We start from the raw sequence: 14,649 nt of genomic DNA on the forward strand, positions 1-14,649 counted from the left end.
CCTCCAGGATTATGGTCCTGCTGAAGGGATTGTTTGAACAGAGCTACTCAGCAGGACGTTTCTCCAACAGTCCTGCTGTAAGGGCTGGGGAAAGAAAATGTGAGTTATGAGGACGGGAGAGTCTTTGGGAGAGCTCAGCTAAAGATTTCCATCAAGTCTCCTTCTTCATAAGCCAGGTACTCATAAACCATTTTGCATTCTGTTTCTAGGGCCACATAAATATATTTTAACCCAACAAAAACAAACAAACAAACAAAAACTAGAGTATCTTTTGTTTAAATGCTTTTCAAAATGTTCTAGGGGAAAGAGCTATGGTTACTTTAAGAGTGAGAGGTCTTTGATAAAATTGGTAGATGAGAAGCACACAGAGAAACACAAATATTAAGGGCTTTTTAATACTTATCAAGGCAACCAAATATATAAAGATCAATAGGAAAAGCTGGAGGATTTCTCTACCTATAGAGAAAACACCAGAGAAAAATTGGGAGTTAGCTGCCAAGAAAATCCCTGAGAGTAAAAAGCATTTAAGGGGATTCACAATTCTGATATGCAGAGATTTTGTTTAAAAATCCCTCCCCAGCTCTTGCCAAGCCACAGGGAAACAGAAAGCCAGCCTCCCCGTCATTGAAAGAGATGGAGAAGCCCTGAGTATTAACACAGCAAGAGTGTCTCTGCCCTCCTCAGAATCTGTAGTAATCAAAAGAACCACAGTTAAACCCAGTAGCAGAAGAGACACTAAGATTTTAACTCCAGATGGAGCTGGTTAAAGAGTTGCCATTGAACCTTGGACAAGACTTGGATGCCGTGCAAAACTCAGGGCAGGTGAAATCCGTTTGGACCAAAGGATTGGTCAAGGCTAGATTAAGGTTTGTCACCTATTACAAGTTAGAGAGGAAAAGGCACTAAGTAATACAGAAGTGTATATATTTCTTAAAGACTTGCTCCAAATTATTCACCTTTTTTTTTTGGATGCACAGTTACATCTATGTGTGTTTTTTCAGTGCTTGAGTGGAAGGAAACTCAGTTTTCTCCCTAGAAGCACTGTAACAAGTGAAGATGGCCACCTACCATGACCAGCCAACAAAGTCTCTTTAGAGCCAGTCTGCTTGGTCAAGGGCTCTTTACCTCATGGAGTGCTTTTGTATAGTTGATACAAGTTATCTTTGAAATGAAAACACAAAGGAAAACAAAACTATTGAAAATGCCAAACAAGTGGTTAAAGTTGATTGGGGGATTCTTATTTTGAATAGCAGTTTTTGAAGAAATGCAGATGTAATTAGAGGGATTACAGGGTTAGATGGTGATTTTTATGGCTCTTATGAAGGAGAGTTCTGGATCATTTTACAGGTTGATGGCCCTAGGTCAAGTGTCTGGTTTTAGTCTTCTGAAAAGTAAGGCTTTTCTTTTCCTTGATACACACAGTAATATTACTGTAATGCCTGTCAGCTACTTCGCTGAGAAATACAACCAGAAGGGATTGAGGAAATGAGAAAGAGAAAGGCGGCTGTTCTTGGGGAACTGAAAAAGATCCTGAATACAAACAACAAGAAGGAGGGGGGTTGAGAAAGTTTACTTGTAAGTGTGAGAAAGAGAATGCCCAAAGTAGTGATAGCTGAGGAATGAAAATTGAGACTCCCCTCGGAGTAGAGAAATATGTGATAATTGGGAAGGGTCATGGGATCAATTAGAGTCCCTACGCCAGTGATCAAGAAATGTGGTGAAGGAGGTGGAGAAATATGGGCAGGAAGAAAACAGGAAAGAGGAGGGGCAGGTGAGAGGAGGAGGGGCAGGAGGAGGAGGGGGAAGAGAAGAGGCCAGGCTGGGATCCTAAGTATTGAACTTCAGGTGTCAATAAGGTGGGGCTGAGTTGGTGTAGCCTGCATCTAAACCACTATCCAGTTGATGCTTAATAAGTATTTGTTGGATATTGAATGAATAAATTAATAATTATCTTTCGTGTGAGAGAAAAAAAGGAGAAGATTCTTCTTTCCTGATTAGGATCTTCAGTTAGCTATAAAAGTAGGTTAAAGCAGAAGATCATACAAATGATACAGACACACACCTTTAACAGTTTATTTTTAACTTAAAACACATGTACATGCACTCACCAAGTTTTTGATATGGGGGTCAATGACTTTTCTTTGAGCGTGAACCCCTGATTGTCTTTCTTGCACAAACCACACCCGTAAGCATTATCTGAGGTTTCCATCTGGGTTTCTTTAAAGTGGAATGGGAATCTAAAGACATTTGCAAAGCAATCTGAGTATAGAATGATTCTGGATTTTTATTATTTTTGCCCCTAATCATTTACAGTTGTCTCATCCACACCTAATTTGCCAGTTTTTTTTTGTTTTTTTTTGGGCAACTTGCCTTTATTGAGTCTTTCCAAAGCATTCAGCTTCCTTTGTGTAGAAACAACTACCAACTACTCTTTCTTTCTGCATTCTGCTTCATGGGCCTCTGTACTATTTGAATATTTTAATGTAATTACAAAGCCCTGGCATCGTCAATTTTGGGACCATGGTTAAACTCCGTATAAACACAACTCATCTGGTGGATGCAGAAGAGTACAAGTGTACCAAGGAAGAACCTGCTGGAATCTTTTATGGGAAGCCCGGTAGGAGCCATCTGAATGGTAGGCATAGAGGCTAGCAGGAAATAAAATAGTTTTTTGGAGGACTGCCCTGGCAAACCCACCCCTATAAAATGATGGCAGGCTTTCAGACAGTATTGATTTTTCTTTATGCCTGGCACAGTCCTGCACCTGGCACTCATCCTCATCACTCAGAACTTGACTGTGGGATTTGCTAGAACCTTCTGTACCAAAAAGGGTTCAATGGAGTCAAGGTGTGATCATTGTGCTGCCAACTACCTGTTCCTTGTATGCTCAAGTGAATTTATATGACTCAGGTTAACATTGACACCCCTCTCATCCGGGGATCAGAATCAATGTCTCCAACTTGTAGAAACCCACCTTTTAGGATTGTCTTTTTCCTTCTGCAAGTTCTGTTTTTCCAACAGAGAGTTCTGGGATGTACTTAGAAAACACTTTCCTGATGAAAGTGTCGGTCACAGCAGCACTTTGTATTTCTTGGTGACTGGCATTTCCTCTCTCTCATTTTTCTTTCTCCCTTCACTTCATTCTCTCCTTCCATTCTTTTATTCACTTGCTATTGATTAGCCCTGAGTTTGGACCAAGATGGCGCTGGTTGTTCTGCTTGCTGCAAAGATGTATCAGAACCGTTTCCTCAAGAAGCCTGCCACGGAGCAGGGGAATTTACCAAAGGGTCTTGTGTCTTAAAAAGCTGTGCTGTGACAGAACACCTCACTTTCCCAGAGACCCCAGTCCAGAAAATGCAAATGGCTGTGAGAATTGAGAACCTGGAAATAAGCAATAAAAACCAATATGCAATTAGAATAGGTGTCCATAAGTCCATGCTCTAAAATGGAAACATTTACTCCACGAAAGCCAGGCAGGCCTTTTCCCTGAGCCTGTTTGATCTTGGTTTGGCTGCAGCTTGGTTGTCTAACGGTTTCCGAGGCCAAGGCGGACCCGAAGGAAGCCGAGTTAAGAGGCGCAGGCTCATCTGTAGGAAGGTAAGCGAAGCCTGCCTGACGGTAGGGAGGAGCCGGCCAAGGGCCAACTGGATTCAGAAAGCCCCAGGCTTCCACGGTGCTCTCAGGCTGCTCTGCTCCAAGGCCGCCACCTTAGGCTGCACAAACTGATTAATACTCACTCTGGTGACTCTGAGCCATCTAAACAAGGTTGCTTAAACACAGCATACTCTGTATGAGAAAGCAGGGCAAAGAAACAGAATGTATTTTTTTTTTTTTAAGTTTGGGGTTTCAATGGTAAGCTTCAATTATTTTAAAATTTAGACTGTTGTCTAGTGAGAGTGGATGCATGAAGTTTTACTGTATCCACTTATTTTCTGATTATTTTTTGCAAGCAGTGACAGAAAGTAAAACAGACGTGTGAAGCCACAGCCTTATACAGACTGCGGAAGAAAAGTGGTGTAATAAAATGGCAAATGCTTGGTTTCAAGGTGTGTTGTGTCCTAGGAGGCCCCAGAGCACAGTGGTTAAGGGTCAAGGCCAAGAATCTGACTTTTGGTATTGAAATCAGGCTTTGCCACTCACTAGGTGTGGGTGCCCTTCAATAAATGACTCAGCCTTTCTGTGCCTCAAATTCCTCACCTGAAAGATGGGTATGATCAAAGTGTCTGATGGGATGGTTTTGACAATTAAATGAAATAATACTTGTAAGCGTTGAGATCAGTGACACCTACGTAGTCTTCTGGCTAATGTCATTTGTAACCCATCTCCTCTTGCTGCCTTTACTCTTTAACTGCTCTCAGAGGAAGGCAGAGGGTTAGTCGAACACAGTAAAATGCACGCTTAGCAAAAATTTTTGATCCGCAGAGTGCAGGTGGAGATTTCACTTCGATGCTAAGATTTTGGCTCTCTTTTGTGAAGGTCGGTATAATTTTATTCGTGATCACATTGTTCCCAAAATATCTCTTGGGTTGTATTAACTGAAAAGGAAAAAAGTGAGGTGTTTTTTTTTTTGCTCTTTTGCTTGTTTTGATATGCTCAAGTGGCATTGAAATCATTGAGATAATCCGAGGTACACAGCGGCTGTGACGTGATCCACCCTCACTGGAGTCAAGTATGATTGGGGGAGGGGGGGGGGAAGGGGTTGGCCCAGGCGAATACACAAGGGCAGAGTCCCAGTTCCATGATGTCAATCTTGTACCAAATTTCAATGGGCATTATTTTCTACAGGAAATGAAATGTTGGAGTGTTTAAAATCTAGAACAGGGCTGGGTAAATGGCATAACTTTTTTTGTTGTTGTTGCTCTGACTGGTGTGAAATGTTGGGCTGCTTCTCCTGCAAGGTGAATTGGAAAGTCTCGCTAGAAATGTGGCTTCCGCCACCGCTTGGAGGGGAGAGTGTGATTTGTTTGCCAAAGGCACTGGTAGCCTTCAATCTGTCAAAACGTTGCAAGCTGGGAGCAGTTTGCCAAAGCAAACTATCAAAGTGGAATAACACTCGAGCTGCACACACACAGACACACACATGCTCTCCCATTCCCCAAACATTAATTTCGAACTGGGTCAGGAGGAACAAGACTTTGGGCCAGATTGTCAGTGTTTTAAAGAGGTGTGGGCACAGCTATGGACTAGCAATTAGACAGGTATGTGTGAGCAGGCTGGGTTGTCCTAAAACGGAGTCTACAGAGTAGGGGTGGGAACCTTACAGCCCTTGGCCGAGTTTCATCTGGCCCCTGGGGTTATATATTGCTCTGGCTGCTGTGATTGCAGCCCAAAGAATAATTTCCCCTCTGGGAGAATTTAGTCTATTCCATTCAGAGCAGAGCCCATTTACTAAGGTTTTATTCCAGCAAGAATTTTATTGGGTATCCCTATGCATTTTAGCCTCACTGGGGCCCAGTTTGATGAAGAAAAGAAGCATCTGAACATCTAAACATAACTTGTGTAGCATTTTTGCAACCAAAGCACCAACAAACATTCTGCTGCCAGACCTTGTGTAAATCCTATGAGAATGAATTTTTGGAAAGTCACGTAGAGACTCAAAAGCACACTGATTTTTATAAATCCCTCATAAAAGAGCTTTGCAAAGCTCCCAAAGTTACTTTGGACATTTTGAAATCCATTCATCCACACTATTTCCACTTATCTTGAAATTTCACAGGTCAGAAGAGGACGAAGCCTCATTCATTCATTCAATGAATTAAGCTCTTCCTATAGAGCAGACACTTTCCTAGGTGCTGGGAGATAAAGTAGTAACCAAACAGACTCCCTGATCTCATGGACCTTATATCCTAGTGGGCAGAGGAAGAAATTTAAGTGAATAAAGACATACTATGTGAAATGGAAAGTGCTATGGAGAAAGAGAAATAGGCTGGGCTGGGAGAGGGAGTCCTGTTTTATGTAGGGTCAGGGAAGCCTTATGGAGAAGAGACACCTTTGAGCAGACACCTGAACGTGGGGAGGGAAGGAGCTGTAACCATATCTGGGGGTAGAGTTGACCAGGCAACCCTGGAATGCAATCCCTCCAAGACAACAGGAAACGTAGAATTTTCCCTTCTCCCATCTTTCATTCCCTTTCCCACTCCAAGTCCCCCGACTGTTATGGAAGTGCAGCCTGGGATGAGTGGTTATGCAAAACAGCTCCTGGTTGCATTACAAATATGTGGCTTAGGTGTGTGCCAAGAACTTTGAGGGGCTGAGGTGTAACGCATTTCTGGAGCTGCTGTTTGTTTTCTTAACAAAACCACACCAATCTGGTTTTCTTTTTAAATGAGTAAACAGTGCCAGAATGTGTTACAAATGATTCAGATTTGTAGGCATGGCTTCATAAGGTGCTTTCTTGCACATGAACTCATTTGAGGTAGGCAGGGCGGGTTCTATTATTCACATGGTACAGATGAAGAAACTGAGGTGCAGAGGTGCTTTGCCCAAGGTCATGTAACCAAGGAGCATAAGGTTGTATCCACTAAGGATAGAACTAGAAAAATAACTGTTCTTTTCCCATCACTCTGTTCACACCCACTCCTTTAGATACCCCTGCCCCGTGCCTGGAAGACAGCTTAGGCCATTTTCTGGTCCATTGCAGGCTTAATGAGCAGTCTCTCTTTCAAGTATCAAAAGGCCCCAAAAGATGTGTGTATGTGACGGAGGGTGTAGCTTTAATGGTTGAATGCCTGTGCGTCCTTCTAGAAGTTTTAGTTTTCCTTCAGTAGCTTTAGTTTTTGTTTTCCTTGAGTACTTTTTGGATGAATCTAAGGCATCAGTAACTTCACCATCCAGGCGTGCACCCTTAGCCCCCTGTGCGCTGAGCAGCACAGATCCGTGTGCCTGTGCATTGGACAGTACAGAGAGTGAGCATTTCCATTGTTGTAGAAAGTTCTCGGACAGCACTGGCCTAGAGCCTCAGCAAGGTATAAATCAACTCTTTGATTCTTTTCACCACTAATTTTATATTTTTCTGAATCGATTCCTTACTTGGAAGGATTTCATGTACAGATATGCTACATTAAAAGAAAGTCTAGTCAGATATAAAATCTTCAGTCTCTCATCCAATTTAAAGGTTCTTTCTTCCCCCCATCCTGGGCCTGGTCTGGCCTCAGACCCCTGTAGTGGGAAGACAGGGCTTGGCTGTTTCTTTGCACTCCTAGTTCCCCTCTGTGCCCACCTCCCTCTGGTCCTCATTAGTTTCTCCAGGACAGAGCAGGGGAGGGGACAGATAGCTGGACAAAGAGGATCTCAACAGCATCGGTGCCCGCTGTCCTCTGGTGTTGCTGTCCTGGCTTGGCTGATGTCTATGTTCTGAATTCTCCTCTCAGGGTCCTTTAGTTGGTCCTTTGGAGAACCGCCCCTTCACTAAGATCTCCTGCTGCGCATACCCTGGTTCAGGCTTTGCAAGTACTGGCTGCCTCTTTATCCCGCCTTCCCCAGCTCCCGGGCCCCGTGGGCACGCACCACACATCACCTGTCTTTTGGTGAGCGGTCTGCTTTGGTGAGGTCCTTGCCAGGGAACCTAAGTCCTGCTTTCCATGGGAGAACCCCAGCTTTTCTTGCACCTGTAAGCTCCAGGTACGTAGGCTGCTCCCACTCCAGCCCTCTCGCACTGCTCTGCCCTCCTAGACACTCCAGCCAGGTTTTGGCCTTTAAATATGTTTCAGGGGAAAATCAAGCACTGCTCCTTATACCCCAAACCCAGGGGGTCCAGATCAAGCTCTCGAATGGTAGCCCTCCTTGTTTGGCTGGGAAGAGCTCCAACTTTTCCTCCCCTGAGGGGGGTGGAATGGCTGTGCTCAGCATTCCTGCATCCCTAGCAAACTTCTCCCATTCTCCAGCCCACACCCCACTCCTTGCTCAGCCTGAAGGTTTAGGGTGAGGGGCTGCGGGACAGGATGGGTGGGGGCATGGGGGGGGACCTCCGTTTCTGGTCCTGAGTACACGGTGCAGCCCTTCTCTTCGGAATGTGTGTGTATGTCATCCCGTTGGTTTTTAGCTTTGGGACCTCAGTGCAACTCTAAGACAGCAACAAAAAGGATGCATGGAACACCTGGGTACATATCCCTTCCCCAGCTTCTTGTCCCACCACAAGGTCTCTAACCCATCCGGCCACCTCCATTCTGTGTGGTCTGCTAGGACCGGGCTCATTTTCAGGCACAGTGAGGGTTAGGGTGGAATTTCGGGTTCTCAGAGATGGTGGGAACTTTTCTAGCTCCACAGGCCTTACCCCCCAGATTCAGACAGGTATTCCTCATGCCTGCCTCTACGCAGTGAGTTTTCCTTGGACAAGGGCATGTTTCACATCTCTCAGTTATGTCAGGGGCCTCAAAAAGGTTGAGAAGCCCTGGGTTACCTGACTGCCCTCAGGGTTAAACCCTTAAAAAAAAGGATTCAGGGCTTCCCTGGTGGCGCAGTGGTTGGGAGTCCGCCTGCCGGTGCAGGGGACACAGGTTCGTGCCCCGGTCCGGGAAGATCCCACGTGCCACAGAGCGGCTGGGCCCGCGCATCCGGAGCCTGTGCTCCACAATGGGAGAGGCCACAACAGTGAGAGGCCCGCGTACCACCAAAAAAAAAGGATTCAAAAGACAACTAAGTAGGACCAGTGGCCTTTTTCCTGGGATGCTTCAAACAATGCTGTTGATGATGTGACCTCAGGAAACTTCAGGCATTTAATTAATTGACAGTACTTGCTTCTCCTCTGACTAACTAGCTGTGCTGGGCGTGTTCATCTCTGTTATCTTCAGTGATCCTTACAGAAGATGACAGTGTGGAAGGCTCAGAGACATTGGCTCACCCAGGATCAGCCAGATGGGAATGCAGAGTTGGGATTTTGGCCTTGATGTATTTGAATCCAAAGCTTCACGCTCTCCCAGCACACCCTGCTGTCTCGGGGGCAGCTGGCTCCTGTTCCTACACCTTCTCTTTATTTGATGACAAGCCCTAATCAGGGCTGGTGACAGTGGGGCTTAACACAGCTAATCCCACCCAGGGAGAACATATGTGACACTAAAAGGCCAAGGACGGGCAGAGGAATGGTTCCGAGGAAAGACTGGAATGCAGGAGAGGAACTTCCCTGGGAGAAGTAGCCCCCCTTCTGGCCTGACCTTACCACCTCCACGAGGACCAGGCATGCACGAGCACCTACTCTGTGCCAGGCACGGTGTGTTATCTTATACAGGCCTCCCCAGACCTCCAGCCAGCTTCTGTATCCCCATCTTACAAGGGAGGAGACTGAGGCTCAAAGAGGTTAAATGTCCTGACTTGGAAACCTTGCCAGTAAGCGGTAAAGTGGGGTTTGATCCCAGGTCTGCCTCGTGCTACAGCCCCGCCCGCAGCTGTCTCCTCTCCTGTGGGGCCCTTTGCATCTTCACTGGGTCACATCCAGGGCCTGGGTTGCACTGTGCTCTCCCTTCCAGTGATGAGACGGAGATGTGCCTTCTGCTGGATGCTGCTGCCTGGAACATACTCACAGCCTTGCCTGTTGCTGTTTTTCTTTCTCAGTGTCCTGGGTTCCCTCCTGCTTCTTGGATTCCAGCTCGTCTGCCCACAGCCCTCCACTGAACACAGAAAGGTAAGCCATGGCCGTTCAGAGGCTTTCCTTCTCTGCCCAAGGGCCTGGGGTTGAACCAGTCATCACCACCTTAAGCTTTGTTCTATCTGGAGGTTGAGTCACCGCTGATTCTCAGAGGAAGCGCCATTTATAGGATGTTCACCAGTATTCCTTATCCTTCTGAAGTTCTTGATCTTCAAAATGAAGCTGGTGCCCAGAGTCAGTCTCTGATCCAAAAGCAGTGCTGGCTTTGTAGCCCGTGTCCATTAGAGTGGGGCGGTTAAGGGGAGGTCAGTGAGCAGACTCTACCTCCCCTAGGGGTGGAAGAGCACCAGCATGGAGCTTTTACCTCCACTAGGGGCACCTTCAGGGGGATGCGTGTGGATGGTTAGAGAGAGAGCTGCAGCTAAAGCTGAGGCCGTAGCCATGTAAGAGCACCCCTCGGAGGGAGCCGTCCATGATCTTCCGTTAGAAGGACACTGCAGCCAGCGGCCAGGCAGGCAGGGAGCAGGGAAATAAGGACCCGGCCCTCTTTTTCTTCCTCCCCTCCATCTCCTGCTGGTGACTTCCTAAACCTGAATCCAACCAAAGGACAGAAGCCAGAAAAATCCCTTAATGCAGTGCTCAAAGGCCAGCCTCCTGGGCAACAGGGCTGGGTGGAGAAGGGTGGACAGAGCATCTGGAGGGACAAACGGACAGTAGCAAGCATGCTTCCCTTCAGGCTCTGTGTGTTTCATAGTAAAGGAATTACTCACTGTTGCCTAAACAAGTCCAGTGCTGTCCTGCAACAGAGCAGTTGTGTGATTAATATTTCCTGAGAAACAGATGCATGATATGACTTTGGGAGGGTCCCTAAAATCCCTTTCTCCTACTTAGGAACTCCTTATGTCTACAGGTAATGAAATGCAGATACTTCTGAGAGGACTGATAGGTCAGTCATTTGTATCTAACTGTGACTGAGTTCGTTGGGACCTTTCCTAGAGGGGCTTTTCAGAGGTGAAGTCCAGGAGAGGAGGGGGGCAAGAAAAGAGTATGTGTACAGATTTGCCTAGATATGCACCTTCTTGGGAGAAGTTCTTGATGTTCTTTTCTGATTAGTCTAATTTATCTTAGGTCTGTGGATTATGTTCTGACTTTGTCTTTCTGGGCCAGATGTGAACCTGTATTGTGTTGTGTCCCCCATCAGGGTGTCAGCTCCATGAAGGTGGGATCTTACCTGTCTTGTTCACTCCCCAATTTCCACCTCCTGGAATACAGCCTAGCCTGTTGTAGGTGCTCAATAAAATACTTGTTGAAAGACTGACTGAATGAATGGAAAACCTGGCCAAGATCTAAGCATCATTTTGTTGGAGTCACTTGGCAATTTACACCCCTATTACTATTACTATTACTATTACATCATCCCCATTCATGATTCCAAGAGTCAGAGAGGACAACTATGATAGATTGAATGTTTGTGTCCTCCCTGCCCCCCAGGTTGGTGTGTTGAAACCTAAACCCCTATGTGATGGTATTTGGAGGTGGGACCTTTGGAAGGTGATTAGGTGTTGGAGTGGGGTCCTCATGAATGGGATTAGTGCCCTTGTTAGCGTTATGGGAGAGCTTGCTGCCCCACCATGCGAGGATACAAGGAGAAGTCTGCACCCCAGAGGTCAGCACTGTGCTGGCACTCTGACCTCGGACATCTAGCCTTCAGAACTGTGAGAAATCAATTTCTGTTGTTCATAAGCCACTCAGTCTATGATATTCTGTTTTAGCAGCTCAAATGGACTAAGACAAAAATCGGCACTGAGAAGTGGTGGTGCTGCTATAACAAATACCTAAAACGTGGAAGTGGCGTTGGAATTGGGTAATGGGTAGAGGCTGAAGGAGTTTTGAAGTGCATGCTAGAAAAAGCCTATGTTGCCATGAATGGACTTTTAAAGGCGATTCGGGTGAGAGCTGAGAAAGGAAAGAGGGGAGCTCAATCTTCCTAGAGAATACCTATGTAATCCCGAATTAAATATTGGTAGAAATATGGAGGTTAAAGGCCATTCTGATGGGGTCTCAGATGGAAATGAGGAACATGTTATTGGAAACTGGAGGAAAGCCTGTGCTTGTTATAAAGTGGCAAAGAACTTGGCTTATTCCTGTTCTGGTGTTTTGTGGCAGGTAGAACTTGCAAGCGATGAAATTAGATATTTAGCCAAAGCAATTTCTAAGCAAAGTGTTGAAGGAGTGGCCTGGTTTCTTTTGATTCCTCATAGTAAAAAGTGAGAAGAGAAAAAATGACTTAAAGATGGAACTGTTAACTGGAAAGGAAGCAGAACACAGAACTTAAAGATTTTGGAAAATCTTTAGCGGATCCATATTGAAAAGAATGGGAAAGCCTGTCCAGGAAATGATACATACTACGGGTGTGGTCGAGAGACCGTTTGATAAGGCGATTAGTCAGTTATCTTGACAGATGCCAGGAGCTATTGTCCAGGACAGTAGAAGAATGCAAAGGGGGCTGCGGTGCCTTCCAGATCTGGCTCATCTCCGCATCACCTTGCTTGGTGGTTTCCACTCTCTACACTCACTCCGAGCTCCTCAGCTGCGCCAGAAGCTGCTCCAGTGGCCCAGGGAAGGGTGTGGGCTGTGCCCAGCAGACCCTTGGGGGCATGACTGCCTCTACCCAGATTTCAAAGGACAAGGCTTGAGCCCAGGTCCCAGGACCCCAACCTTGGAGAACCACAGTGGGAGTAGGGCAGCCTGGAGCTTTGGGGCCCCAATCTGCGCAGGTAGGACCATGGGTCCAGTGAGCGTGGAAGGCAGAGCACGGAGCCAAAGAGGATTATTCTTAAGCCTTTATGGAATTTCCCCGGATGGGATTTGGACTTTCTTCTTTCCGCTTTCTCCCATGTGGAATGAGAATGTCTCTCCTGTGCCTGTCTTACCATTGTATTTTGGAAGCACATAACATGTTTGATGTCACATATTCACAGCAGGAGAGCAATTTGCTTCAGGATGAATCATACATTGAGTCTCATCTATATCTGATTTAGATGACATTTAGATGAGACTCTGGGCCTAGAGTTTAATAATGATGCTGGAACCAGTTAAGAATTTCAGGGTTATTGGGATGGAATGAATGTATTTTGCTTGCAAGAAGGGTGTGAATTATGGGGGCCCAGGGATGGAATGCTATAGACCAAATGTGTCCCTGCAAATTCACCAGTGTGATGATATTTGGAGGTGGAGCCTTTGGGAGGTGATTAGGTCATGAGGGGATAAATGCCCTTATAAAAAGGGTACCAGAGGGATCTCTAACTCCTCTGCCATGGGAGGACACAGGGAGAACATTGCTGTCAGTGAACCAGGAAACAGGCTCTTCCCAGACACCAAATCCACAGGCCCCTTAATCTTGGACATCCTGGACTCCAAAATTGTGAAAAATAAATTTAAGTTTTCCATAAACCACACAGTCTATAGTATTTTTGTTATAGCAGCTGGATCAGACTAAGACAACTGTCTATTTTCATTATTATGTTGTATTATTTATTAGTGTTCAGAGTTAATCAAGGTTGTTAATCCTAATAGTTGAATCAATCTACTTATTCAAATAGACCATCATACCTGAAAATGCTTTATAAATTGTCAATTTGCTTTGCTGTTTCTCTTAATTTTTCAAGTTAGCCTGAATAATATAAATGTAGCCTGAACGAAAGGTTCACAGAAAGGTATTGCCTCCATATTTCTTTCTTTTGCTTTTTTTTTTAATGATGTTTATTCTCTTTACCAAGCTGTACCATAATGTGCTTGGTAAGCCTCCATATTTCTTAAAGAAAGTATCTGTTCTGAGAAATTTTTAAAAATGATTTATGAATTACTTTAGAATGTTGAATTTAAAAATTGAGCAAAAAGTTTCATGTCTTGGTGTATGGTTCCTCCTTGTCAAAATATTAAAAACTTTGCAGTAGAAAGTTAGATTAAAAAATTATTTTTTCAAAATAATGTATAGATTCCTTTACTTGGAAAACATGCATTTTAGGACAGTTCTTCAATATAATTATATGCATTTTAGCTGCCAGGATCATTGTCATTGTCATTCACCCCAGAGAAGAAAAGACTCAGTGCTTTCTTGGGTGGTGAATTTCTTCTTGACGTTTTATTGGAGCTCTGTGGAGATCTGTGACTGTCATCCTGCCTGGCTATACCCCCAAAATCCTGGAGTGCAAGCAGTACTGGCAATAGTAGCATCCATGTATTTCTGCAACATAAGAAATAAGGAGATACTCATTAAAACAGGGGTTGGAAATGTTTTTCTATAAATGGCCAGTTGTGACTATTCAAGGCTTTCTGGGCTACAAAGTCTCTGTCACAACTAGTCAGCTCTGCTTTTGTAGCACAAAAGCAGCAATAGATAACATGTAAATAAATGTACATGGCTGTGTTCCAATGAAACTTCCTTTACAAAAAACTGGATTTGCCCCATGGCCTGCCATTTGCTAGCCACTGCTCTAAAGTTGGGTAGAGAGAGGTTAGCTGTAATTACTGTATATGTGTTTTGAAGTTGGAAATTGTCTCCTCCTGGGACCTTAAGGAACACAAAGGATTTGAGAAAAAGAAAAAGTATACTTTTTCATTAAAACATAAGAATTATGATTGCTATCCAATTGTTTTCATTACTTAGATAAATCATAATTGAATTCCTGCTATTTTGTGGCAAGATCCACTCTCAATCTGTAGTAGAGAGCAGCAGCAAGAATTAGAAAGCCATTTATGGTAAATTCTTAAGGGACAGCATTACTGATTTGTGCATACTGTAGTTTAGTATGCGTATGAAAACTACCCTCTAAAAGACATCTCTTTTTCTTTCTCATTTATTATAGCGTGTCCAACTTTAGCATATGGAAGCATTTCTACAGTGTAAGTTATTCTGAGGAAAAGACATAATTTGTAAATGCTGTCAAGTAAACTATGCATTTCTAAATGCTGCTTGGGTGACTGGATACATCTCTGTAAAAACTGTCCCACAATAGTGCAGGAAAAGAGGACTCGGGTGCAGAGTGTAAGTAGCTCGTTTGAGATGT

The 14,649-nt window shown here is 44.7% G+C and overlaps 1 protein-coding gene across 1 annotated transcript in view; it reads left to right on the plus strand.

Annotated features, from left to right (window-relative positions):
* The window catches only part of THSD4 (thrombospondin type 1 domain containing 4), a 556,774-nt gene that overhangs the window by 2,635 nt on the left and 539,490 nt on the right, over positions 1–14,649 (plus strand). The window contains exon 2 of the mRNA XM_059055985.2: positions 9,547–9,616. Within this exon, the coding sequence (XP_058911968.1) occupies positions 9,547–9,616 (70 nt within the window). The remainder of the gene's footprint in view (positions 1–9,546; positions 9,617–14,649) is intronic.

This window comes from Kogia breviceps, chromosome 3 (assembly GCF_026419965.1).
Source record: "Kogia breviceps isolate mKogBre1 chromosome 3, mKogBre1 haplotype 1, whole genome shotgun sequence".
Classification (NCBI taxonomy): domain Eukaryota; kingdom Metazoa; phylum Chordata; class Mammalia; order Artiodactyla; family Physeteridae; genus Kogia; species Kogia breviceps.